Consider the following 26,891-nt stretch of genomic DNA (forward strand, 5'->3'; position numbering starts at 1 on the left):
CAAGTCTGTATTCTATTAATCTCTTCTTCCAGCTCCCATAAATCCTGTAACAGGACAGCATTCCTAGCAGATGTAACATTTTGGAAGGTTTGGCATATAATAGCCCTCTTATTCTTCTCCCCAGAACAGCTAATGGATAAAAATTAGTAAGTTTTGAAAACTTACAGTAGTTTCTCATACTAGCCTACTCTGTCTCTACCTCACATTCCATTGCTGAGAGTAAAAGCCTCCAGGATGACTATGCCAGTATAAATAAATTGAGCAATGTGAGCCTAAAATGATACGGAATATGATAAAACTTAAGGTTTGACATTTGACATTCTATACGAACATAAATAAATTACTACACTAAAGAGTGCTTATCAGTGTTAAAAAAAGGTCCTGTTAATATTTGGCCTTGATACCAAATGCTTTCCATTTTCAAAGGGCCCACAAAACTATATAAAAAATATTAAAAATGTTTTGCACAAACCAACTTAAAAAGATTGGTTGACCAGGACCAATATTTTGTTGCTAGGAAGGGAACAATGATGACATTGATTATTTCCACAGTTAAGAATCCACAATGTAATTGATTTTTATCTGACTCATTTAGTGTGGGCAGGCTCCATTTGTTCAAGAAACCTATAATATATTCCTTGAATCACTGTAACTATGAGAGATATAAAAGTTGATGTAATGAGTTAAACACACTATTTAACTCAATTTGTTTTGCACACTAAATTCCCATTTCTGACACAGATACAGGTTCTATCTAGATCTACTGGTTGTTTTTGTAAGGTGTCTCATTCATTTTGTGTGCTGCCAAATATTCAAGAGTTCTACTTTATTCAGGCCGCCTCTGATTTTGGATTTCCCTGTCCTGAGATTTCATTTTCAGGTACACTGAGTACTTGCACCTTTCATTGAGTAATTGAGACCTGGGCTGCCAGCAAATTCAAAAGTCATGACCATTAATGACTCCAGTGAATGAGAGAGCTAGACTAGAAGCAATTCTTTGATCTGGTGCATATTTTTGACACATTAGGTGTCTACTGCTGAAAAGCCATGGATGTTTGGGTCATGAGTTTGTATTGAAACTGCTAGACAGAAAAAAATGCATAGGATTCCAGCAGGGCTAGAGCTACGTGAAAAAATCCAGGCTTTAATTGAAGTACCCGCTTCCAAAATTATGCAGAAAATTTGTGATTGACTGCCACCTCATCCTGCACTATCTAAGAACTTTCTGACTTAAATGTTCTCTGCACGTGTTGAGTTCTGTGTAGGTTCATATCCAGAATTATTCCAGTCAGAATTGGACAGCATTTACCTACTATCTGAAGTTTATTATTCCTGCTGCTCATTAAGACCTGTCCAGTCACAAATGAAAGGGAATTAGGCATATAAATAGATTTGAATAAACTATCCAATATATATATACACACATATATATGTGTGTGTTTTTAGAGTACTACAGGCTTCAGGTATGTATTATTGGACTTGGTCTAAGACGAAAATCTAGATTTAAGAGCTTTTAATTCACATCTATATCTAAAATTTGGACTTCTTGGACTTTTCTTATTTTTAAACAAACAGATTTTCCATTAATGTACAAGCAAAAGCAGCAATCTGGCAGAAGAAGCAGTATTTAGTTTATGCATCTGTATGCATGACTCTCAGATTCCTTTCTCCTTCTTTGCTGATAAATGACATTTTATTAGAAAAAAATAAAAACCCAGATGATCATTAACCACAGTTGCTATTTCTGCCAAAAAAAGCAAAGAAGCAGCAATCCTTTAAGTATTAAAATTCAATAAACAATCAGAGTACTTAGATGTTTTTCAACTAGGCATACAACAAGGACATTCTTGTTTTACTGTTACATTGGTTAACTCAAAATGCATTGCAAACGTACTGAGCAAATCCCTTTGTTTCCTTGCTCAAAGCAGAAAATTATTTTTCAGACTGGAAAAACTCATTTTTACATTACAGGTGACATGCAAACAATTTGTTTTTTTTTAAAAAATGATACTTTCTTTTTCTTCCTTTCTTGTATAAAGAGAATTCATCCTCTTTCATAAAAGGGGAAATTTTTTTTTGGTCACCTAAATTTTAGCAGACAGGCTGTTTGCAGCTTACTTGTTTAACCAAATATATTTTTGAGAAGCACATGTACATCACCATTCTGACAGGATGTAACAAACTGGACATAAAGAAACGATGACATCAGATTACTCTGAGAAGAAAAATAGTCTTAGTGATTACAAAAAAACTGTGAAAGAGGAACCATTGTCATACCACTTTGCAAAGTTGTAACTTCTGCTACAGAGTGAGGTTTGACACCACAGAACTGTCCTCTGTGTAAGTGGAAACTGTAGTTATACATCAATCAGGCAAGTAAACCCTCTTGTTGATTGGCCTTCACGGGTCCCAGACTACCACTACTCTTCCCCTCAAAATACAGCCTTACCAATAGATTGCATCAGCAGTTGAGAGAATCTTTGCTGCCTTAAAGAATGATTTATGTCCCCTAAAACCTTCATAGAACTCTTCTACACATTAGTATTCAGTCATGTTGTGTGCCAGGTTTTGCCTGCGAAATAGATCTTAAAATTGACTTTACCATCTGTGATGTCACTAATATAGCAGTCACTGAACTTCCTGAAACAGGATGACTATGAAGGATGCATCTATTTTGCCACAGATTTCTATAAAAGAAAATGTTTTTCAGTAATTAAAGCTGGAGATGAACAAAGAAGGTACTCCAGGAAAACCGCAGATTAATTTAAGCATAAATGACCCATTTAAGTTTGTTTTTCATTAAAGTAATGACTGAAGAAAATGAGTTCAGAGACTGATGAAGGATGCTGAATAGGTAATTATTGCTATTAAAAACCTCTTAGTTTAATTTGTAGGAAATATGATTTGAAAATTAAATAGTACTTGATTTTTAAGGTTTCAGTGTGGACTTTCTTTCAGCTGTGTCTAGCACTTTTGTTTCTCAGAATTTCAAGGACCTTTCCTTTTCCATTAATGATAGTATTAGATAACCAGAAGGATCCATTTTTCAATAGTATTATCTCAGCAATAAATTACATTTTCCACTTCTCTCGGGTTTCTGGTCTAAAGATCTGTAGGTGTTTTACAGGCTTTGGGTAAAAAGAGATAAAGATCAAATCTGGACATGGGTAGAGGCACACAGAGGCTGATTTATGAGTGAAGATATAACATGTACCACAAAGCTTCTACTTTCAAAATTAATAATAGATGAGGACAAGACTGCATGCCCTACAAGGCAAAAGTAATCCACCTGTTTTGTACTAGCCCTTCGCTTCAACTACTTTCCTCCTTCACTGTGTTTGCGATGATTTTTTTCAGATTTCTTCCAGTTGTACTTATTCATAACAACTAAGTCAATGACAGCAAACACTGTGTGTATTCCTATAGCGGTGTTCTTTTAATTTTTTAACCCTCCAATATTTTTCAAATCGTTGTTACAAATGTAGCAGAGTCCAATGTCCAAACATAAAAAAGCAGACTTTAATTGACAATAGAAAAGTGGCTTTCCCACTCTTTGAATTTCTTCTGTTTTAAAAACAATGGAGAACTAAAATTTTATTTGTGGAAATATTGCTTGGTCTTATCGATACATTCCTACATTTGCTGAAGGATGATCACAATACAGATACATCCCCTGTACAGCAGGCAAAATAAAGAAATTAACTAAAGTGCCTCCTCTCCAGAAGACTTTGAACCATTAGAGATAATTTTCATGTTTGCCAGTTGGTTGCAGGCATATGCAGTAGAGAATGAGAAAAATGCTACATTCAATGCTTAGCAAATGTACTCTGTGGCAAATTTACCCAGTGACCTTGCAAAATGAACTGCTCCATCCAGTTTTGCTTCACACACTCTAGCTTTAAAATCAGATAAAACTAAGACCCTACTACTGTGAGGCCTAGTCAGGCTTGTTCAACAAGCATGGTGGAGTCATTGAATGCTGTTGTTCAAGAGTGGGTCTGAGAGTGGGAAAATTACATAATGCCAATCCAAAGAAGTAGAGAGACTGAAGGCCATTTGTCTATAGGGGTGCACTCAACAAGCAGAGATGTAATGAACCATGTTTAACCATGGCATATTGATGACACCTATTTGACAACAGGCAGTCTGGCTACAAACCTATGGTCTTGAACTTATGCAATGGTTTTACTTTATAGACTAAGCTACTGGAATGAATGATAAAACAGGAACATCCTAAAAATAGTGAAGCACAATTAACATTTTTGTTGAACACAGTGGAATGGATTCATCAACCATAACAATTTTTTGAATAATTAACTGTGCTGAATTTTTCATAAAAAAAGCACAACATTCATATGGTGTAATTATTACAGTGTGAAACACGTTTGAATTAGAACAAGATAACTTTGTCATTGGGTAGGTAAATTCTTAGTGTCAGGAAATGTTCTCCTCCCCAGGTTCTAGGAATTATGTGCCTAACATTCTCTTGCAGCACACAGTACAAGCTACTATTAATAATATATCTATAGCTGAACATAAGGTATGGAGGGAGTATTTAAAATGTTTAATTATTCAAATGAAGGAATTAATTGACTGTGCCTTTTTTTGCAGTTCCACAATATTTCTAAACATTAGAAGAGCTCAGCGTGCTAGGAAGAATATAATAAGTGCCTAGGAGGAAATAAAAACTAAAATAAGTGGAAACTGAAAACTTTCCTAATAACTGAAGCTATGGCATACACACTGTATATGCTGTCATTTGGAGTTACATGCATAAATCAAAACCATGATACATTCCTATGTATTTGGGCTCCTGAATGGAAAGAAATCAGATAAGAAAAAGACGAGCTTATCATTCCTAGGAGTGTAGGCTGGTGGTGTTTGCATATTAACAACCTAGCCAAGGCTCTCGCAGAGATGGCAAGATTGCTGATTGGTGTTGGTATTTACTAATTAATATCAAGAAAATATAAATTTACTTTTACTGTCTTTTAATTAAATCTGTAGCATGCATGAATTCACAGTAAGATGGGTGGTTATGCATGTGTCTCTTCCCTATAAATCTTGTAATAAATATTTATTTTCAGGCAAGATATAGTCAAAGTTTAAATATTGTTAAATATAAAATGTATAGCCATATAAACAAGTTATTTATGCAGGTCAGCATATTTTCATTCATCTAGCAAGAAGGAGGAGGTATCTGTGCAGATAATCAGGATAAAGACTGTGCATAACTTTTGTCTGTCCTAAGCCTTCTTTTGAGCATTTATTTGGGACTGAACTGAGTGTATAAGGCTCAATTTCTTTCCCAGTGCAGGTTTTGTAAGCCAGTATTGCTAAACTGTAGTAGGGATCCTCCACTGTGCATTTTAAGGCATTGAGAGATCTGTACATGGTCTGTTCATGCACTTGATACACTACAATACTTGAAGTCCATCTACTGTAAATAAGGATGGGAAGCTTGTCTAGGAACAGGCTGGGAAGCCCTGACCTGAAGGAGCATCTGTTACCTTGCTGTCAGCCAGAAATAATGATATCATAAACAGACTGGTACTAGAATTTCCGGTCTTTCCTCTTGGCTTCCAAAGCCAGAAGAAATCTGTGTAGTTCTGGTGTTGCACTCTGTTTTTCCCCTTCAGCTCCTCATTGGGCAAACAGGCACCCTTTGTCTTAATAGAAAGAGTGATCAATTTTTTACTAACAACCAGCAGAGAATACTTGCTTTTAAGGTTTCTGCCAGGTTTGCTTAATTGGACTCTTTGGATGAAAAAAGCTAGCATAAGGCTATGCTAGTAGTCTCAAAGCTCTGATTTTCACACTTTAGCACTAATTTGCTTCTGGATAAACTTTGGTTAATCAGATTTTTGCAACTCAAGCAAATAAGAGTGAAATTCACCCTGGCTGAAAGGAGCCCTGGTCCCATTTAGATCCATTAGAACTTAATCTACTAATATAGTCCCAGTACTTACTACTTCATCCAGCTTTTGAAATATAATTGTTTTGGAAGCATCCAGGTATGTACACAGATGAAGTATTTCAGTAGCTAAAATCCATTCAAAATTAATTTCTCAATAAAAAATATTTTACGCTTAACTCCTAATATACTGAAAAACAGATTTATAAACCTTGGAGACTGGCATCTGGTGTCAACATTGCAACAGCAATTCTTCCACTTACTCCTGAGAATACCTTGTTCTACTTCTGCAGGTGAAAAATTAGCACCTTGTCCATACCTACTCAGACTTTGACTTATAATGATGCTGCCAGCAAGGATGCAAAGTAAAGTGCAATGGCATTCTTGTACGATGCAGCTGTTAAGAATTTCGAAATTTAAAATAGCAGTGCTTACTATTTGAAACTTAGAGTGGAGTAAATATCTTGAGAAAGGTTTTGTGAGACAATGAGATTACTATTATTTTTCACACTTTTCCTTTCTTGAAGAAAAGAGAATTGTAGTATTTCTGGGTTCTTACATAGCCTAGATAAAAAAACACAAAAAACCTCATCCTTGTATAAATCCTATGCAAATAGAAAAAGTGCAAGTAGAAGTTAACTTAGAGGACTTTCTGTTTGAGCTTCTGAACAATAAATCTCACCTGAACAAACATCATAATACCATTCTGGGTAAAACTTGCCTAAGATGACTGAGCAGACAGATAGGTATATAAAATATTTTTTTGCCAAGAAGGAGAACTCACATTTATTTATTTATCAGCTAGGGTTTTAAAGGAGTTTTTTATCAAGAGAATAATGTACCATATGGGTGTCATTTCTTAAAAAATCGTGCCCCTCTCTCATACAGTCTAGACTAAATCAAAGTGAAGAGAACGTTTTGCGGTTTCTGCAGGTAAATTTGTAAAGACCAACAAGACTCAACAGATTTTTAGGACAAAATCATAAACTTGTTGTGGTGAGCACCATGATGTGTGGGGGAGGAGGGAGAAGTGCCAGCTGGATCCATCGTCTATCTTGGCAATTATACTGTGTTCATCACCATGGTATCAGAACACCTTTACAAGCTCTAAGAGTAATCACAGTAAAGGATATCTAGTTTTTCCTTGTGTCCTAGGAGGGACTTTGGCTTTGTTATTCTCATTATTATTATTATTGTGGAACAGGTAGGTGAAAATAAGGGATTTTACATTTTAGTCTTAGGGAGCTGAGATTTGTAATTGTTCCAGTATCATCAGGGAATGAATTCCACAGCTGTATGTCAGCTGTCAAGAAAATTTTATCTGTTCATGGTATAGAGATGACTCTTTTCTTGTCCCAGAGGAATGCAACTGTAGTGAAAGGTCAATAAGTCAGCGAGAAGTAGCCTTCATCCTCTTACACTGTCAGGGCACAGAAAAGTTGCTTAGGATGGATGTAGGCAGGAAGGTAGAAACAAAGACTGTTGAATACGCTGCTGATTTTTATTGGCTTCCCTAGTAGTGTGGCCACCTTCCCTCAGCATATGTGCTAGAGAGCTGTCCTTATCACTCTGCCAGCAGACCATGCCTCCCTTGGGCTTCAATGTACTGATGGACATAGAGACCAGAGCTCTGTCTGAATAAATTTTGAGCAATATATAGCTATCTGCACTGGAGCTTAAAGGTGTACTGTATGCGAAAATATTATTTCCTTAAATATTTCTACATTCACTCATACAATAGGCATCAGAATGTGGCCCTTATCTTTGTTATTTTTGTCTTTAACTTTTTCTGTGTTTTTTTCTGGATCCTTTAATGTTAGATTTTGGTTTTGCTTTCATTATGAATAACACTAGTATTATAAAATGACCCCATTGAAACAAATGAAATTTTATGTCCTATAAAGAACATCTCAATGAGAATGAACTTATTAAATCTTGATCCTTGGAGTGGAATCTTCACTCCACTGAATTTAATGGTAATACTCCTGTTAACACTAATGAGTCAAGACTTTGTCCTTTGCATACAGCTGTCAATAAGTAATTAATGATAACATACAGACCTAATATTAAAAAAAAAATCCTTTGCAATGAGATGAAAAGACTGAAAACTGGACCCAGGTTCAGGCTTTGCATGGAGGATCTATTTCTGATCTTGCTGTGTGCAAGTGTTTTTTTAAACTTGAGATAAACATTATGACACAAACAAGTGAGATAATTGGGTATTATGAGATATCTGCTCTTTTTCACTTATGATCATTTTATGTGTTGAAATACTTGCATTGTTTATGTAGGAAAGTGATCCTATTGTTCAGCCATCTAAATTATCTGTTTCTTCATCATATTATCAAGGCTCACTTCAACTGTTCTAGTTTGCATACAAATTACATACAATTTCCTTTTTCATTTTGTTATTTTTTCTTTTTAAAGAAGAACAATCACTATATTCACAGGAATAATTTATTAAGCTGGAAAATCATATTTAAGACTTCAAGGTGTATATAAATTACAAAATTGACTTTAAAGAGGCCAGCTTTCTGTCAGGTGTGTGGGAGTGAAAGACAGACTAATTCCCATACACACCCAAGAAAATTGTGAGCTGTCCTTTTACCAAGTATTCAGTTACAACTGGCCCTATATATATTATTTCCATGTTATACAGAAGTATTCTTTTTGCAGCTTCTTTGCATTTTACTCCAGTGTTACTTGTCTATATAAATATACAGATCAAATACTCCATTCTGAAAACTGTACTCTCAGATGCCAGTGTTTTGTATTAAAAATGTGTTTAACCTTATTGTACTCTGCAATAATCTCATATATTTGTCTTAGGGAGCAGATATCCTAAATATGTTATTAACATTAGATTGTATTTAGCAGGTTAGAGATAATCTGCTGATTTAAGTAAACACTACAACAAAAAGATACCACTATACTCTGCTGTCAGCATCTTTTTGCATGACTTCTCAAGACTCCCTAATGTGCATTTCACATTACAGTTAAAATCCTTTTATTTGTCCTATTATTTATCCAGCTGTGGGATCACCACACTTTCACAATAATAAAAAAACTTCTCGGCAAATGTATGTTACAAAACCACAAGGAAAAAAAAGAATGATTATCAAAAATGTTCTGCTACACATTATTTACTTTAAGCATTTACTTTTCAGTTTACTATTGACATGATGCAAAGAGCAAGGAGACTGGATTGATGCCTTTTCATTCAAGATCGGTGTAATAGAACACTTAGATAGATGTTCTAGATAGATATTCCATATATGTAGGTATAAGAGTTGCACTGTGCTGAGAAATATCAATGGTGAATCCTGTTAACATTATCAGAATGCTCTCTAGAAAGAAAACATAAGAAATGGCATTTACTTTTCCACCTTAAGAACTTCATGGTTTTTCGACCCATCTGTCAGTATACCTGGTTGATAGATTATTTCTTCTCACTGGCTATCACGCTAGAGGACAGAGAAGCAAATACCTTTGGAGCCAGCTTTAGTACTGCTCTTTACATTGCCTGCCAAGTGGAGTCAAGAAGGGACAGTTGTTAACCATCTGCCTGAAAGTGTGGTCTGGAACCTGTATATGTATTTGTGCACATCAACAGTTTTCCAACATATGTGCCTAAATTTAGTCTCTGAATTCATTATTGGGCTTTCAAATATGTGACCTGGTTTTCAGAAGTACTGGCCACTCAGACATGTGGTGATTTCAGTGTAAGCTCTGATTATTCAGCATCTCTTGAACAAAATCACCCGGTGCAGTTTCCATTTTAAATCAGTGGAAAGACTGTTGTTGAATTTAGTAGATACTGAGTTGGCCTGTGGATATTTAAGCTTTGGCAACCACATTTGACACTCTTGGCCAGGCACGGTAATCACATAAGTGAATCTGATAGCCACATGAAAACTGCAGTGTCATATAATCAAAAATGTATCACAGAACTCAGACCATTATTACTTTCTCTGTACCTCTTATTTCATCTGTCTTGTGACTTACCATTTTAAAATACTGAGCATCTTTTAACAGTTAGCATCCTTTAAAAATGGAACTGTCAGAGAAATTTTCTTCTTCATAAATCTGAAAGTTCCTACATCTATATATTATTACTATATGTGAGATACAAAATACATCAAGCCTTGGATGGGCATGTTGTGACAATGATATGGAGAGACATCATTGAAGCTTATTATCAGGGAAGCACACTAAAAAGGTCTAGTGTTCAGTAAGAACTTTTGAATTTGGTTGCCTGACAGTACATTTTGGAAGACATGCAAAATACATGGTGGCTAAAATCTTTTGTTAGTTAAGTCATACAGCAACTTTACATTTCTGTGAAGAGCAAGTTCTTCACTTCTGAGGTTTACAGCTCTCTTCTATAGCCCTGGAGGGTAAATAGTGCTAAAACTGACAGATTATCCAATTTGACTTCTTCCTATTCTGGCTTCCATCCATGGATGTTCCAGGCCTGGAGAATGCACATTCTAGACTAAAACTTGTCTACCTCTTAATCTCAGTTGCTGAGGAGTTTTTAGAAGAGGTATTGATTAGAGCAGCTCCTCAGCTGTTCTAACATACACCAGAGTCAGACAGCAGAGGATTAGAAAATTTTCTCTGCTATGTGTCCTCTTCTATGTCTAAGCACAGCTTCTCTATGCTCAGGCACAGTATACAGCCTATTATACTGACTTTAACCTTGAAAATTTTTAATACTATTTTAGGTCTGTTTAGAAAGGCTTCCTCTCTGCCTTGAAAAATTGAACTCATGGGAACAAAGGTGGTTGGGTTTTCAGTTGGAAGGATACAAAAGCAGTTCCAATTTTTTTTATCCTCTGTAGCCTTTCTTTTCCTTTTTGTTAACAAGACATAAAGATTTTGTTGGCACAAGTTTGGAATGATCTGCAGAGCCTTCTTTGTCAGTTGCAGTAATCCTCAGACACCTGGCCAATCATTCCAGATCCAAATTCCATGGCAGTCTAATTTATAACTAGCAGAAATGTACCTTGTTCACAGGTACTTGCAATACTGTTACAATTCAAAAGTAACATCAGTTTTGCCAAAGAGAGAAGCTCACTGGCAGTTTTCCTTGTTCAGAATCAGAGGAATAACTGTGCAACAGGCAAACCTGAGGGCACAACTCATTTTTCAGCTATACTGCTGAAAGCTGCTTTAGACATTTTGGCACTTTTTTTCCACTGCTGTATACTGAAGACATTTGCAGTATACATGTGTTTCCTCTTGTATATTTGCAAGTACTCAATTTACCTTCTAAATTTATCTGAATTTTTCTGATTTCCTTTGAATCAAACAGATTCAAATGTGAATGCTGTTACTGCCTGCCTCAACCCCAACCCATGCAATTGCTACAGTTTTGGTTTTACAAGAAGACTGAAGAGAAAATATTAGGTGATAAAGGTACTTTCTACGTTGTAGAATTGCAATAAATTATCTTCCTTCTCAGTGAGCCATGAAAACAAGCCTCTCATGCTTTTTCATTCATGAAGCACCTCCTAGCTCATTAAGATCTCTTGATGGTGATCCCTTTGCTATGTGCAAAGTATATTTTTTTCAGACTTGATGACAATAACTAAAAAATGCTTAATGTTTGTAAGATGTTGTAGTTAAAGTTGCTATGAATTTGTGAAACTATAAGAACAAGCTCATTCTGTCCCAGTCTGTATGTGCATCTTTTTTAATGAAAAGAGAAAGGTTCGTTTAAAAGATGTGCGCTCAATAATTACAAAAGGAGAAGTATATTTAGTGTCAACACACTGCAGGCTGGAATTTCACACGTTGCTGCACTGATATGATATTAATGATTGCAGTTATTGGGTAAAAGAACAAAGCTTATGAAGTGTTAGTTGTGTAACCAAAAGAAAGGTCTAGAAGCAATTGCGTTTTAACCATCCAGCAAGCCTAATACCAATGGGAAAGCATGCTCCTCACAGAGGAATGACAAAACTTGGTAGAAGCAAATGGGGCTGTCTGATGTATGCTGATTCAAGAATGTAGAGGTTTTCAAAACAAACTTCTGAGTTGTGTCATTCAGGGCTGTTTACAATATTTGTAAATCATGGGACTGTTTTCAGTATAAACCTCATGTCGCTTGTAGCCTCCTTGTTAAACACATTTTGCTTCTTCAACTCATACCTGCTAAGGTATTTCTTTCATGTCTCAAGCTACCTTATTGTTCCACAGCAGACATCTTCTAACCTTTAACTGTACTTTTAAAGACTAGTGATTGCAAACATACTGCCAGTTGGCCTGCTATAGTAGAATCATCACCTCTTTTGTTTTCCAGCTGCAATACATTTTGTATCTATACATCCAAACATCCCATTACAGTATGAAATAACTATCAAGGAAGCAGACATTGACTGCTTCATCCCAGTTACCACATGACATTCCTTATCACAAAATACCTTTCACATCAATACTGCCTGAGATCAGGCCTGTCTAGCTGCTTTTTTGACAGATTTTCACAGCTCTGGAATGTCTGTTAATAATGACTGAGCTATATGGCATTTCTTGGGAAGTAATGATTGGCTAGAAAGCTCCATTGACTCAGTGCTCAGCGGAGGACTATTCCCTCTAGCAGGTAGTCAGTCCCTGGGAAATACTCAGAGGTTGCATCAACATTGTTATTATTAACAAAAATTAAATACAGAATTTGGAACATGATAATTGCAATTGCTCTGTATGTTCTAATTGTTTTATATTCTTCAGATTTATTGCCACCGCAACATTCAGGTTAACTTTCTCTCCTAATTTTACTTTTTCAAACTCTCTTATTTACATAAAAAAACCTGCAAGAATCAGTTCTAAGAGTATATACAATTAAACACAGAATTGAACACATGTATAATGCACACATACACATATAGAGTATGAGTGTGTATGCATTTATATGCATATGTCCACTGAGACATGGCTATACATTGCTACAGGATTTACCGGAAAAAAAAGCGCCTATTTTCTAGCTTAAAATTAAACAACAAGCACTGCCACTGATCCACATGTGAAAGTCTCAGTGAAAACAGGTGAAAGAAATTAGAGGAAAATATAATACGAATGCTTAATTTTATATAATATCTGTGCCTAAAATTAAGTATTTCACTTAACTAAATGGATATGCGCTTGAGTAAAGACAACTCTGTAGGTTCTAATTGAAACATTCATCTCAATTGTTTCAGAGGCAAAATACATTCCTTATGGGATAAAACTGTAGAAAAGTAGGTAATTATTACTTACTTTAAAGCAATGTCAAAAAGAGAAGTCTTGAAAGTGGAAGGCGATGGTGCTAAACTGGGAAATCTTTCATGTTTCTCAACTTGATAAAGACAACTGAAATAAATAAGTTCATTGACTGACTTCATTGAGCAAAGCTTTACAAAATCACATAATGGCCCAAGATGTGACTCAGTACTGTGTGTAATACCCATTTCTCTCAACTAGTTTTCTTGTTTCCATTATTATACTTAATGGTTTTAGATTTTGATCATGTGGGTGTTCTTACAACTACATGCTATGAAGCCATTAAAACACAATGCTGCAGGTCTAGTAAAAAGGGGTCGTGCCCTAGTCTAGAACAACTCTAGTTCATTATTAGAAGTCTAAGACATGGTACAGCTAAAATAACTTTACTACTAATACAACTAACAGGCACATGGAGGATAACAACTAGAGTAACTTATGATTAATTAGGGTAACATGATTTTTGGGTTCTGGGTTCTATGGGTCTGATCCAAAATCTTATGGTGCCATAGGAAACATTTTATTTGAAGGAGTCTAAATCACCCTCCTGTTTTCCCCAGTTCTGGGCTCTTGTTCCAAGCACATGCCACTTAGGGTCAGATTCTGATCGCATGGACCCAAGTCCCGCAAATGTTAGATTCTAGCCTAAATCATTTGGGCTTTTTTGCTATAGGGGAATTCTTAAGGAAAACCCCAGGAACTCAGTGAAACAAGAAACTTGTACTATAGTTAGTCAGGATTAATAGCCCATAAAAGAAATAATTTTTTATGTTATTATTTCTGTACATGTATAGCACTAATCATGCAAAACATTTAAGCAGCTTTTCAGCAGTCAGATCAACAGGGAAACTTGCATAATCTTAGGCGCCTGACAGGACTGGACCTTAAATGTCTCTAGATGCAATAATAAGTATGGAACAGATTCATTTTGTGCAGCATTTTCAGCACAAACTGCATCACAAAGTGTTAAATAATAAATAATAGCAGAGAGAAGTATACACAAGGGAGGAATGATACAATTTCAGAGGAGACTTGAAAGGGGATGTGGATGAGGTGGAGGTTTTAAGAATTAAATATTAAAAACCAAAAAGGCTGGTTTTGGCTGGGACTGATTGTTTTTCTCTGCTGAGAAATAAAGGGGCTTTCTAACCTACGTCCTGGACAAGGATGCAAGGCTTACTGTCAAACTGTTCAGTGGAATCATCACTGTACCTAGAGTCTATTTTTAAGAGAAGGCAAAGGATCACAATTAGCTAACTACAGCCCTCTCCGATTCCAAACGTCTGCTTTGTCCTCTGCCTCACCTTTCTGTTTATTTACTGCTTAACGACTCCACACAGAGTTGGCCGAAGTTCCTGAAGTGCGGCAGTAATATAGCCCCCTCGCAAGAGCAGGTGGGAGAGGAACGGTAACGTGCCACTGCAGAGCCCCAGCACACCAGCCCCTCTTCCCCAGAGACAACAGTAGCCCGCAAGGCCGCAGCGAGGCTATCACAGACATGCCCCCGAGGAAAAGGGAAGCTGCTTTAAGCACCAGCCACGCTGCTAAATTGCGCCATAATGGGCTTATTTCCTACATTTGGTGGCAGCATAGTATTCAGGATAATATTATTGTAACTTGCGCAGGTTACTGCCAAACCAAAAGACGGAGATGAGAGAGTTAAATAACAGGGATGGGGAGTGAATCACTACAAAGTCTTTCCCAGAGTCAGTTCTCTGTTTGGGGGAACTTATTTTAATTCTGTGTCTCGCAAACAACCTGCAGCCTCACTGTGTCCTCTGGAGCCAGCCTGACTGACATTATAACAAGATTTTTAAATAAATGATGTGCAGAGGCAGCTCATGTTTAGCAGACATAAACGTAGCCCCGCTCTGAAGCATGCAGTACAAGTAACGCTGTACCTGTGCACAGCGCACTGGGGTGAGGGCAGCGCCCGCTCATGCCCATGGTTTAGCGGACGTACGGCCCCATGGACACCGCTCCGCCGGGAGGACCTGCCTTTGCCTCACAGGTAAGTGAATCTCCGGAGAGCGCTAGCCTGTGAGGACAGCAGTCACCGGGAGAAGGAGCGCTCTACTTATCGGGAGAGTGGCGCCTTGCTTTCCTCCCTCGGGGCTGCCACCGGCTCCCCCGAGGCGCCCACCTCGGCCTGGAGCCCGCGGGGTGGCTGTGTGCGGTTGAGGCCGCCCGTCGCCCCCGCTTCGTCTCCCCCGCCCTGGCCGGGCGCCCGGGCCGGCGCGCGCTGGCCGTTACCCCCCTCAGCGCGGCGCGCGCGGGGCGGGGGAAGGGGAGGGGACGAGGAGGCGCTCCCGCGCTTTTGGAGACGCACCTGTCGGGAGCGCCCGCCTGGGCGGGAAGTCTCTTATGTAAGGGATGGCGGGGAGCGGGGCCGGCCCCACGGCGGGGCTGAGGGGGGTGAGGTGGGGGCCGGCTCTGCGGCGGGGCTGATGGGAGCGGGGAAAGCCCCACAGAGGGGCTGCTCGGGCGGGGGACGGCGCCGGCCCCTCAGAGGGGCTGCTGGGGGGGGCTTCGCAGAGGGGTGCTGGGGGAGGGTGGGGGGGGCAGGCCGGCGGGCAGCCCCGCGTCTCTGGCGCGCAGCCTCTCGCGGGCGCCTCAGAAGGACGGTCTGGGCTCGCCGGGCTGCCTCGCCTTCGCTCTCATCCGCACGCTGCCCGCCAAGGCGGATTTCCCCTTTGGCGGCAGCCCTTCCCCGCCGGCTGGATGCCGCGGCGAGTCCGTCCAGCCTCCCGCGCTCTGCCCTGGCAGCCGTCGCCTCCCGCGGTCTCGTCCGGCTCCAGGCGGGGCTCGGCGGGCGCCGTGGCTGGCTGAGGGAGTTGTGCGAGAGACCGCGCCGGGCTCCGCGGGGGAGCGGAAGGTGGGTGCCCCCGGCGCCTGCACGCTGGCACCAGGCGGCGCGGGGAGGCTCCTCACTCGCCCTCTCTCCTTCTTCCTGCCCCTGCAGCGCCTTCGCCTCAGCCCTCCCGCCTCGTGGCCCGCTCCACGCCCCTCTCGCCAGCCCCTTCTCCCCAGCCCGCCGCGCAGCGCGGTGCCCCGCACTCCCGCCGCCACCTCCACCCCTCGGTACTCCTCCTCCTCCTCCTCCTCCCGCGCGCTCCCTCTCCCGCGCACTCCACTCCACAAGTGCCGCGCGCTCGCTCCTCCGGAGGGGAGCAGCGACGGGCTGCGGACACTGCCCAGCGGGCGGCGGCCCCCGCACGGCCCGGCCCGACCAGCGCGGGGCTGTCCGTGGTGCTGAAGGCGAGCGCGGGCTGAGCGGACGCCCGGCCCCTGACGGAGCCCCTTTATGTTCAGCTCCTGGCGCAGCGCAGCATCCAGCAGCTCGAGCGGCGGCGGCGGCAGCAGCAGCATCGCTGAGCCGGGGCTGGGAGGCAGAATGGAAGGCTTTATTCGGCTGCTCTTCGGCTACTTGGTGGCGGACCTTCTCACGCTGGTGTGTCGGGCTCAGGAGAAAGCTGGCCAGCAACTGGGGAGCTTTGTGGTGCTCTCAGGAGGAAACCACTCCAGCCTTGGGGAACAGCTAGACCCCTCTGAGCCACCTCCCACCCCGGACTTCTGCAGGGGCTACTTTGACGTGATGGGGCAGTGGGACCCCCCCTTTAACTGCAGCTCGGGGGAGTTCATCTTCTGCTGCGGCACTTGTGGCTTCAGGTTTTGCTGCAAGTTCAAGAAGACAAGGCTGGATCAAAGCACCTGCACAAACTATGAGACGCCGTTGTGGATGAACACTGGGAAGCCTCCTTCCCGCATAGATGACCCTCTGCACGACCCTACCAGGGATAAGACCAACCTCATTGTCTACATCATCTGTGGGGTTGTGGCAGTCATGGTGCTGGTGGGGATCTTCACCAAACTAGGGCTGGAGAAGGCACACAGACCCCAGCGGGAGCACATGTCCAGGTAAGGCTGAGTGCCAGGCAGCAGGGTCCCCTTCCCCCCTACCTTCCGCCCCTACCCCTAAAGAGGAGAGAGGAGCCCATGTGTTCCTGCTAAACAAACAAGTCCTGCCAGGCAGGCTGCATCCCCCTGCAAGGCAACCGAGAGAGACCAACTTTGGAGAGCGGAGCTCCTGTGGTTCCCCAAGCCCAGGTTATCAAAGTACATGCATATTGAGGAAGACTAGAAATAATTGTGGAGTCTGCACAGACAGTAGTCCATTTTTATCTGCAGTGTCTGACCCTCTCCCCAACAAGATCCAGCAAGTGTTCCCGGATATACTGTGCATGAATAGGAAAACAAAAAAATCCTGAAACCAGCAACACTGAATTATAGAAAGCCTGATGGGTTCCCTCTTCCAACTGTTTCAAAGCTTGGAAAATGTTTTTCTTCTCAACAGAAGGATGTAAACAAATGTCATCTCACCCTCCCTCTCCAGCTGCAAAATGGTTTTGGCAGGACCTTCCCTACTCCCCCAACCCTTGCAAGTGTGTGAGCTATTTGTAAAATTTCTAAGCTGTGAAAATGAGCCAGGGTGGAAGGGAAGAGGGAGACACAAAAAGGAAAAGCTATTGTAGAATTTCTTAACATTCTTTCAGTTACTGTTAAGAGGTAAAAAATGGAATATGAAAGTCTTGTCTCATCCATATATGTGTGTGTTAATACTCTGTATCCACAGTGTAATGGCTGTTATATCAAAGAGAACCTCCCCCACCTGGAGTTAGGCGTGCTGTGTACTGTCTACTCCAGCCACTGGCTGCCTAGTGGTGGATAGGTAGGTGGGCAACTCAGGACAGAGCCCAGTGGCTTTAACAGCATATTCCAAACCCAGATTGTCACAGCAGTTCAAAATCAAGACATAACACATTTGTCAAGTTTGCAGTCTGACTGATTCTTTATGCTAATCCCAGGCACATGAAAGTAAAGCAGATGGGGGAAAGGCATTAAAAAAGGCAAACAGCTCCATTAAAGAGTCTAAATAGATTCCAGGATATTGGGCAACTTTAGTGATGAAATGCAATTAAAAGGATACCTTCTACTGGACATGCAGCGTGGCAGAAAGCTTCCTCTTGCCCTGACTGGTAATGGTGTAGTTCACAATCTTTAGAGCTTAGATGAAGAGTCATCCTTTGAAAGATAGTCCAAGAGATCAACTCAACGCCTGGAGCCTTATTTTTTACTGAAGTTTTTGCATGACTTTTTGATTAACTACTTATCCTGAAATGAACAGAGGAAGCCACAAAATACTCCTGCAAATGCATCACCAGTTCACTAGCAATTATTTGCTATTTATAAACTGGCTGATATGGATATGCTTTTACTACCGAGGAACAAAGCACATTGCAGAAATTTTAGTCAACTTAACATTGTGTGTCAGTGATACTCTGCAAAGATGGTTTTTGTTGAGCAAGGTATAATAATCCTTTAGACATTTTGAATATTCTCAACTACTAAATTGAGAAAAAGAATACATGGGTCCCAATTTTTTTTTAAAAATCTTACTCTTAAACTACGGAGCTTGTTTGGAAAAAGCTCTCCCTTGCTTCAGCCTCTTTCTGTAGTGCCTTCATGCAGGCAAAAAGGCAGGGCTCATAACAGTTACAAAAAACAGGACGTTTGAAGTTGTAGCCATCCCTGCTTATATACGGCTTAAATAGGTCCTATTTCTACTAGTGGAAATATTGCTGTCTAAAGTACAGGTGTGAAGTATTCTGAAAGGATATTCTGTATTAGTTTATGGAAATAGAATTATAAGGGATTGGAAAATCATTCTGAAATCCTTCAGTCATGTATGCATAAAGATTAGGTTTCTGAAGTGGTTCTTAGAAAAGGTAGCCTGTTACCCTGATTACTTAACAGTGTCTGAGATCTTGTACTTTTCTCACCATGAAAATGTTCAAGTCAGGATTGTATAGGAACTTGGAAAGTCATGATCACATGGAAAAACAGTCACCCACTCAGTACACATAATAGCTAGTCATGTTCTGAAAAAGCAGCGCTATAGCTTTTTTTTTTAAAAAAAAAAGTTCTCACACTCCTATTACAGCTGTGAGGTGGGCTTACCATTAATTTGAAAAGGAATTAGATTTGTAAATCCCTTCGGCAATCTAAAAATCTGTTCATTGAGTGAAGAACTGAAGTACCCTTTTTGTCCTCGAATGTGTGTTTAACTAAAATATTCCATCCTAGCTCATTTTACACTACTAATGTTCTGAAAAAAAGGCTGCAATGCTTAAGAAATAATTTCTGTTTAAACAGTTAATCGTACCAACAGTTAAAATAATATGTAGCCTATATTCATATTCACCTTCTTTTATAACTCATCACTACAATATCAAAAAAACAAAACCAAAAAGAACACTTATGTTTTTTTCTGTACTGAACCTTATTAATAAACAAAAGTATAATGCATTGAGAGTGTTAGGTAGGCCAAACCAAAAGTACTAAGTGTTACTCCATTTTGGCTGGCAGCAAGAAACACACGGAGGCTGATTTGTCATCTGTTTTTCCTTAGCTAAGATTGTCTCTTTTCCCTTCCCTAGCCAATGGCTACATGAAACACTTGAATCCTCTTCATTCCTATGAGCAAATTCACCTATGGAAGGGATGGTACTGCTTATCAAAAAAGACAATGCATAATGTAAACTGATCTTTTTTTATGAGGACTGATTTTTTAAAAAAGTGAACAGAATACAACTGATGTAAATTATATATTTCCATTTTTGATTTACTAAAAATATTTAAAAATATGAACATTGACTTATAAATAGGAAGCAAAACTGTGCCACACTTATTAATTCCTTGCATTATTTCATCTTGTAGTCAGTGGATCTGCTGTTGAAGTAGGACACTGGTGTGTGTAAGAGTGGTACAATGTTGTTAAAGGAAACTTCACAGGCTTGGCGAGCGTAGTTTCTATACACTCACCTTTCATTACATTTTGTTTACTGCTATACCAAAACAAACCAAGAACACTCCATTAATTTCACTGAACTGTCCTGAAATATTTGACAATGAAAAGGCATCGGGGAAATGTATTTATTTAGTGAAAACAATCCATAGGAGAAAACCTCTGTTGGGCAAGTCCTTTTAGGAAGAAAGAGTCAAAATTTGTCCTTTTTTAGAGAGCTTGTTACTTCCTTTTGTTTTGAGAGAAAAGGCCAAGTGTGGCAGTGTTGACATTTTCTTTCTTGTTAGATCAGTGCTTTTCAGTAAAACACTCTTACTGTTGGCATGGAACGGTAAATCTGGAAGATGAAAATGGAGAGGGGAGTACAGTATTAACTCTACATGACATATTTCACTTTAGACATCATATGATAATGTTTTGTTTATATCATTCTCCTCATTTTTAAATTTGTTACTTGACATTAAAAGGAGATAAATATTCCCTTCAGCTACAGTGTCCAGGAACTAAGCTGTAATAGTAGTACCCAAACAGAGTAACTCTTCCTTTACCCTCCTGCTTCCTAAGAGAATAAGGGAATAAGATGGTGTATGTTATCAGATACAGCAAAGGGAATGAAAGTGGCAGTATTGTGCCTAAAAAGAAACAGCATTGATCTGCTTCCTGAAGCAGATCTAGAAGCTCTGTTAGGCATATGAGGGCAGCATGTTCTTGCTGCTTAAGACTACATCAATGGGACTTCCAGGCTCCATCAGTTAAAGTGGAGAATTCTCTCTCGAAAATGAGTAGGAAAGGGAAAAGCTTTACTTCTGTTTCATGGAGGAGATTTTTCTGTAAATAAAACCACACCTTTGTCTTCTTCCCTAATCCTTGTGGAGAATGTGCAAACAAACCAAGAACTGAAAGGACAATATTTACAATCATGCTCATACACTATAGTTCCTGTTTTTTTGAAGCAGTGCTTCTGACAGTATGTTAGCAGCCTTCCAAATACTGTGAACCATCTGAGCTCTTCTTTCTTCCTTCGCAATGTGCTGAGCACATGAGTTAAGTCTTTTGTTGCTCATTCAAAAGGCATGTACCTGGGGCCAAAAATAGTCTGACTTGCCAAAATCCTGAATGCTATCTGTGAAATTATTCCCCTTATGGGTTTTGGCCCAGTTTTGGAGGCAAAATATGACAAGTGACCTTTCATGAAATAACCAGTGTTTCAGCTTCTTCAAGCTTGTACCAATAAGGGAAATGTCTGGCTCCACATGCTTTATAACACCCAAAAATAGCATTACATATCCAAAGAGAAAAAAACTTACGGCAAGAGAAATGCTGAAGTTTTGTGATACTTGGGTAGTTCTGGGCCATGAACTCCTGTGTAGGTAACATTTCTCCACTTTTGTAATACTGTAGTCAATATCAATACACAGGACCTAATGATATCGCTACCTGATTAGAAGGTTATCTTGTATTTTGCATTTCCTTAAAAAAACATTCAATATGGCAAAGCTGTAGATAAAGACCCTCTGCGTATATAATTTTTCAATGGGACCCACTCTAACAATTTCTTCAGATAATGAACAAAATCTGTATGACGATATTCAGGTGAGACAAATGCATGAAGGTATTATCACAGTCTGTTAGCCTATATGGAATTTTTTGAAGCAAACATCTATTCAAGGATTTTGTCACGTACTGGGGCACAAACCTCCCTTTATCCATTTCATTATATGGGCAAATCCCTAAAAGAACAAAATGCAGGTACAGCATTTCCTTTGTACTTCAGTGATACAAGCTGCTACACATTTTTAACTCTCCCTGACATCAGTGGAAGATAAGGACAAGCTCTTTGTTAAATGAGCTATTCAGCCCTGAGAAGATTGTACAACTTTGGCTAACACAGTATAAACATAGGTGCTGTGTTGTTAAAAATAGAATGTGATGGTGAGTAGTTCCTCTTTTCTTAATATAGTGGGAGCTGGACAGCTAATTCCTTAAAACCCCTTTGAAAAAAGCCACCCTAAAATGGTAGAAAACTTAGTTGGCATTTTCACAGACAGGCACTAGTTAATCTGCTATCATACGGGGTGTTATTTAAAGTCTACAGTGAACATCAGATTAAGGGCCATGAGGAAAGCATTTCTGAAAACCTGCTCTCACAAAGTTGGGAAATACTAATCCGTGTATTACGAGATCTCACAGTTTTAACTCCCACATTGAAGTTGGAAACTTTTGTTTGTATTTCTTCCCTTCCCAGAAATGTGTCCAGCTGCCTCTGGAATTAGAATTAATATTGATGTTAATAATTTCCTTTGTATAGAGACATATTTGCATAAATTGACTAGATATTAATGGTTTTGGTCCCCACTTATTTTAAACTATGTTTTGCAATATAACACTTTCCTTTTGCATAATTTTCTACATACCTTTGTGAGATCTCTTCTATTGAATTTTTATTTTTCTGCTATGTAGGCCAGCTCTGCTATTTGTGCTGTATAAGCATTGCTTCAAATGGGAGCATTGCTCTGATACCATTAATCATTTGGTTACTGTCTTCTGACCTTTTACAGTATCAACAGAGTATTCTGTAACATGGTGCTCACAACTGTAACTAATATTTTAATAACATAATGCTAGCCATAAACACAATGAAACATCAGTATCTTTCAGCTGTGTACCAAAGCAATGCTCCTGCAATCTGAAAGCAAGATCCAGCTCAGGATTCCTCTCTGTCTGTAACTTAAATGAAGCTACTTTTTAGTAGCTAACTTTAGCTACTAGCTGTACTTTTAAAGCTACTAGTAGTTTTAAAAGTACAGTGCTTCTTGATCAAGAAATCATCATGTCATAGAGGTACAGTGGAGGAGCTAGATGGCACTTGCCATGGCTTTCACCAGTGAATGTGCTTATTTTTATTTATTTATTAGTTTATAAACTAGTCTTTCTTGATGCAGTATTTGGGACACTGTATATAATTTTGCAGAAAATTAAACCAAACTGGGCACAGTGCCCAGAAAATGCATCCATTCCCTTAAAAAAATACCTCAAGGGGTCTAAAAATTAAAACTAGTAAACCAAAAAGGAGGCAAATAATGGTCAGTGATGCATTGACATGAATAGAAAAGACTTGCATTGAAGCCTGAAGACACTGGTAACACATACCATAGCTTTCCTTTGCCTAAGGCAACAGCTTCTGCAGGTGGGCCAATTATTTCGTATGGCACAGTAGTTCAGCAGGTAGATATGGCATATACCTAAGGGCTAATCCTGCTCCTACAGAAGTCAATTCTAAAACTCCATAGCCCAGAATCACAGGCAGAGTTAGATGTTGCCATGCTGAGAGTTTCAGAGCTCAAAACTTAGTCACTAACTCTAGATCCACAAGGCTGATACAGGTGTGTGTGCTTATCTGTATGCCTAAGAATGGACTTACACTCAGCAGGACACTCAGCAGTGAAACCAGTCCTTAGAAAATACACCAGAGCAGGATGAATCTGTCTCTCGTTCAGACATAGTTACTGCCTGCAGCTCTGCAGAAAAAGTCCACAACCAGCATCAGGTTGGGCTTGGCCTAACTGTTAGGAATCCTTTTGCTTGCTCCCTCTTTGCTAGCATAAAGCTTTCATCCTATTTCTGAGCTGGCTTCAAAGCAGCAAGGAGTGTTCCTGTGCAAGCTTTGCTCCATCTTAATGACTAGGACACTCATAGAATTTAGAAAAGATATTTTTGATTTCCCCTTCTGGATGGGAAAAGCTTAAATCCCTGATCATGAACAGTGCTATGCCTACTGGATTTCTACATGAAAATCAGGTGACCTTTCAACTTTGGTGACATTTTTGAATGAAAATGGCCAAGGCCACTGCATTGTGTGGTGCTCTGTGCAAATGCATGTGTGCGAATTTACTTTGACAGGCCCTGCTGGTAATCTAGGTGTGAAGATAACTAGTTTGTGAAAGCTATAGACAGGGGCTAGGCGCTGAGGTGCTCAGCTTAACCAAGATGGCAATGTTACTGAGCACATGCAATAGCAGAACTGTACAAGTCTCACCAAGCTTAAATTATGTTCCTACAAAGCCAAGGCAGCTAAAGAACTTAATGTGTTTCTGTGTATTACTGCTAGCACACTGTCTAAGACAATCTAAAAAGAGCCTTAGGTGCGAAGTCCCACAGTGAATCTGATTCCCTGATTTTGCTGTGAATGGAGCTCGTTTCTCCCGCAGACATTATGACGGACTGCATCTCAAACTAAAAAAAACTTGGAATATATTGGTAATACCTTACAGATTTTGCAACAGGTTCATTTTGATTTTGTTTGGTTTTCAGGGCTCTTGCTGATGTTATGCGACCTCAAGGTCCTTGTACAACAGATCATATGGAAAGAGATCTAAACATTGTAGTACATGTGCAACATTATGAAAACATGGAGACAAGACCTCCTCCAAATAATTTACGTAAGTTGCATTATAACTTTATCAATATCTGGAATGCTGGCACTAAAATGAGCATCATGAAACAAATATTGCTGGATGTCAAATGAGGATCAACAGCACATGGGTTCTTGCAAATTAGAAATATTCTTTATTTCAAAATTAGAAATATTTAGGATTTCCTAGTGCAAATAGTGCAACACTAAGAGAAAGCCATTTTGAATAGAAAAATCAGTTATTATATTAATTTTTAATTAGTTGTCTTTGTTGACTGATATTGGTTTTGTATCTTTGTCTCCTTCTATCTGGTGTTTTTGCTCAGCTCATCAAGCTATGCCTTATTCTATGTTTTGTTATACCAAAATACAAACAGTTAAGCTTACAGCAAGATTTAACAAGCTATTTCATATGGCTGTAACATCCAATAAGAAAGCGGTCTCATTAAACTGTTATATCATCTCCACTAGTAAAATAGTTAAATACTTTCCTGGAGAGCATCAAGTTGTATGTGGTTTTTACGTCTCTTTTTTTTTCTCTCTAAGGGAAAGGCGAGAGGAAGATTATTATTTTAAGTTTTAAATAATATTTTTATTCTGTATCTGCTATTACATGTTTATGTTATTGAAGGCAAGGAAAAAGTGCACCTTGGAGCTTCAGAGGAAATATGGTGACATTTCAAGCGGTTCTGAAGTCCTAGGCAACTTATTTCTCAGTCTTGTATTAGACCACAGTACAGATCTTTCTCATGCTCAGATACATTTTCCTTTTGTGGTGAACAGTTCCACTGCAATTTTAATTTGCATATATATTTATTTATTTTATATTAATCAAGATCTTAAATATATAAGTATACATGTATACAAATTATAGATAATATATTTACAAATTCAAGTTCAATATATTTATAAAAGAAAAGGGTATCATTCGGGAAGGTTTAGATTGTCAGGCAGTGGATGGCTTTATTCTGTGCTGTAGATCAATGTAGCTGTGCATTTTACTGCAAATATACTTTTACTGCATTGGTATTTGGATTCTGAACCATATAAAGTATACGCACTAGTCTTTTTCTTATCTTTCTGTAACTATAGAAAGCAAAAAATTTGCTTATATTTGGACAAAGAATGGGTTTTATTTGGACTGCACGGTGTAGTTGTTGTGAGATTTTACTGCTTGCTTTGAGGGAAGGGTGTAAAAACAATGGGAGAAAGAGCAGATTCATATATGCTGCATGCACTCCTGATACTGTTTTGTGGTAGAGGCTGACTGCAATTTGTTATGTGCATGGTTACAGAGTAATAGGAGACCTATTAAGGAGACCTTTATTACAGAGTAATAAAGCTGTGACCTCTAATAAAGACACCACATATAGTGAAGTGTGACACCTACTTTGTCTGCACTGCTCTCCAGCAAAGTACTTCCACCTGGGCCTGTGCAGTTCTACACTGCAGAGGGGGAAGCACATACATACTGCAGCATTACATCCCTAATGGTATAAAAACACACCACTTCTGGAGGGGAACTTATGCTTCTCTCTCAAACAAAGGTGCTCTAGCCCCCTGGAGCTGAGAAGGTTTAAGGAGGGTGGGAATATGCACTATATCTCTTCACTCTGTGTATTAGCTCTTTGCTGATCTCTGATCCTTCCTGTGACCATGTTTTCAAGAAGATGCCAAAAGGTAATAAAGTTAGGGTACAATCTTTATTTTCTCTCATATGTGAAATGTTTATTCAGAATCCCAGTTAATGAAGGAGCCAGAAAGTAAAGAGATTCTTACTGCATTGATTGTATCTAGATTTTTGTAATCATCACACTGAATATTTTGCTTAAAACTCTTTGTATACTACAATATACGACATAACACAGCAGGTCTTTAAACTCATTGTTGCTTAGATTTGAATTCAGATTTAAGCCTTGCTTCTATAAACTCTTGCATATAAATGCAACTCAGAGCCACATAGTTACTGCATCAAGGAAATAAAAAAAAGATACATTTAATAGTACCTTAGGATCTTGGCTTATGATGACCCCAGACATCCGTACCACCTCTCTCTCAGAATTTGGCCCTCTGGCACAGATGGAAGAATTATATGCAAAACAGCTCTTGCACCACTACAATTTACGACATAGAAGCACTACTGCTACTTTGGAGCTATCTTAATCCATTGGGTAATGAATAGGGGCAGTCCCAAGACTGCTTCACATGCAGCTCAGGCATTCCTGCTACAGATGGAAACCTCAGAAGCAAGCAGCTACGATGGTAACTGTTTCAGTCTTTAATCAACTTTATGGATTAAGTCAATCATTTTAGATTGTTCAGTGCAGACCTTCAAGTGGTGAAATTACTCAAGGCATTCTATAACTGGTATTACATATGTTTACTTCATAGCAAGTAGATCATTATTCTATATTTGTTGCCATTATATTCCCTCATAAACT

General features: G+C 39.3%; 1 protein-coding gene across 2 annotated transcripts in view; it reads left to right on the plus strand.

Annotated features, from left to right (window-relative positions):
- The first annotated feature begins 15,060 nt into the window (after positions 1–15,060).
- SHISA9 (shisa family member 9) overlaps positions 15,061–26,891 on the plus strand; it is a 199,216-nt gene continuing 187,385 nt past the window's right edge. Inside the window, exons 1-3 of one of the 2 annotated variants that reach the window (XM_076351214.1) lie at positions 15,061–15,185; positions 16,487–17,092; positions 24,351–24,478. In XM_076351214.1, coding sequence (XP_076207329.1) covers positions 16,569–17,092; positions 24,351–24,478 — 652 coding nt within the window. In that variant the 5' untranslated portion in view covers positions 15,061–15,185; positions 16,487–16,568. Of the gene's footprint in view, positions 15,186–16,444; positions 17,093–24,350; positions 24,479–26,891 lie in introns of those variants that run through there. The other variant, XM_076351213.1, reaches the window with a different exon arrangement.

The sequence above is a fragment of the Aptenodytes patagonicus genome, chromosome 13 (genome assembly GCF_965638725.1).
Source record: "Aptenodytes patagonicus chromosome 13, bAptPat1.pri.cur, whole genome shotgun sequence".
NCBI lineage: Eukaryota > Metazoa > Chordata > Aves > Sphenisciformes > Spheniscidae > Aptenodytes > Aptenodytes patagonicus.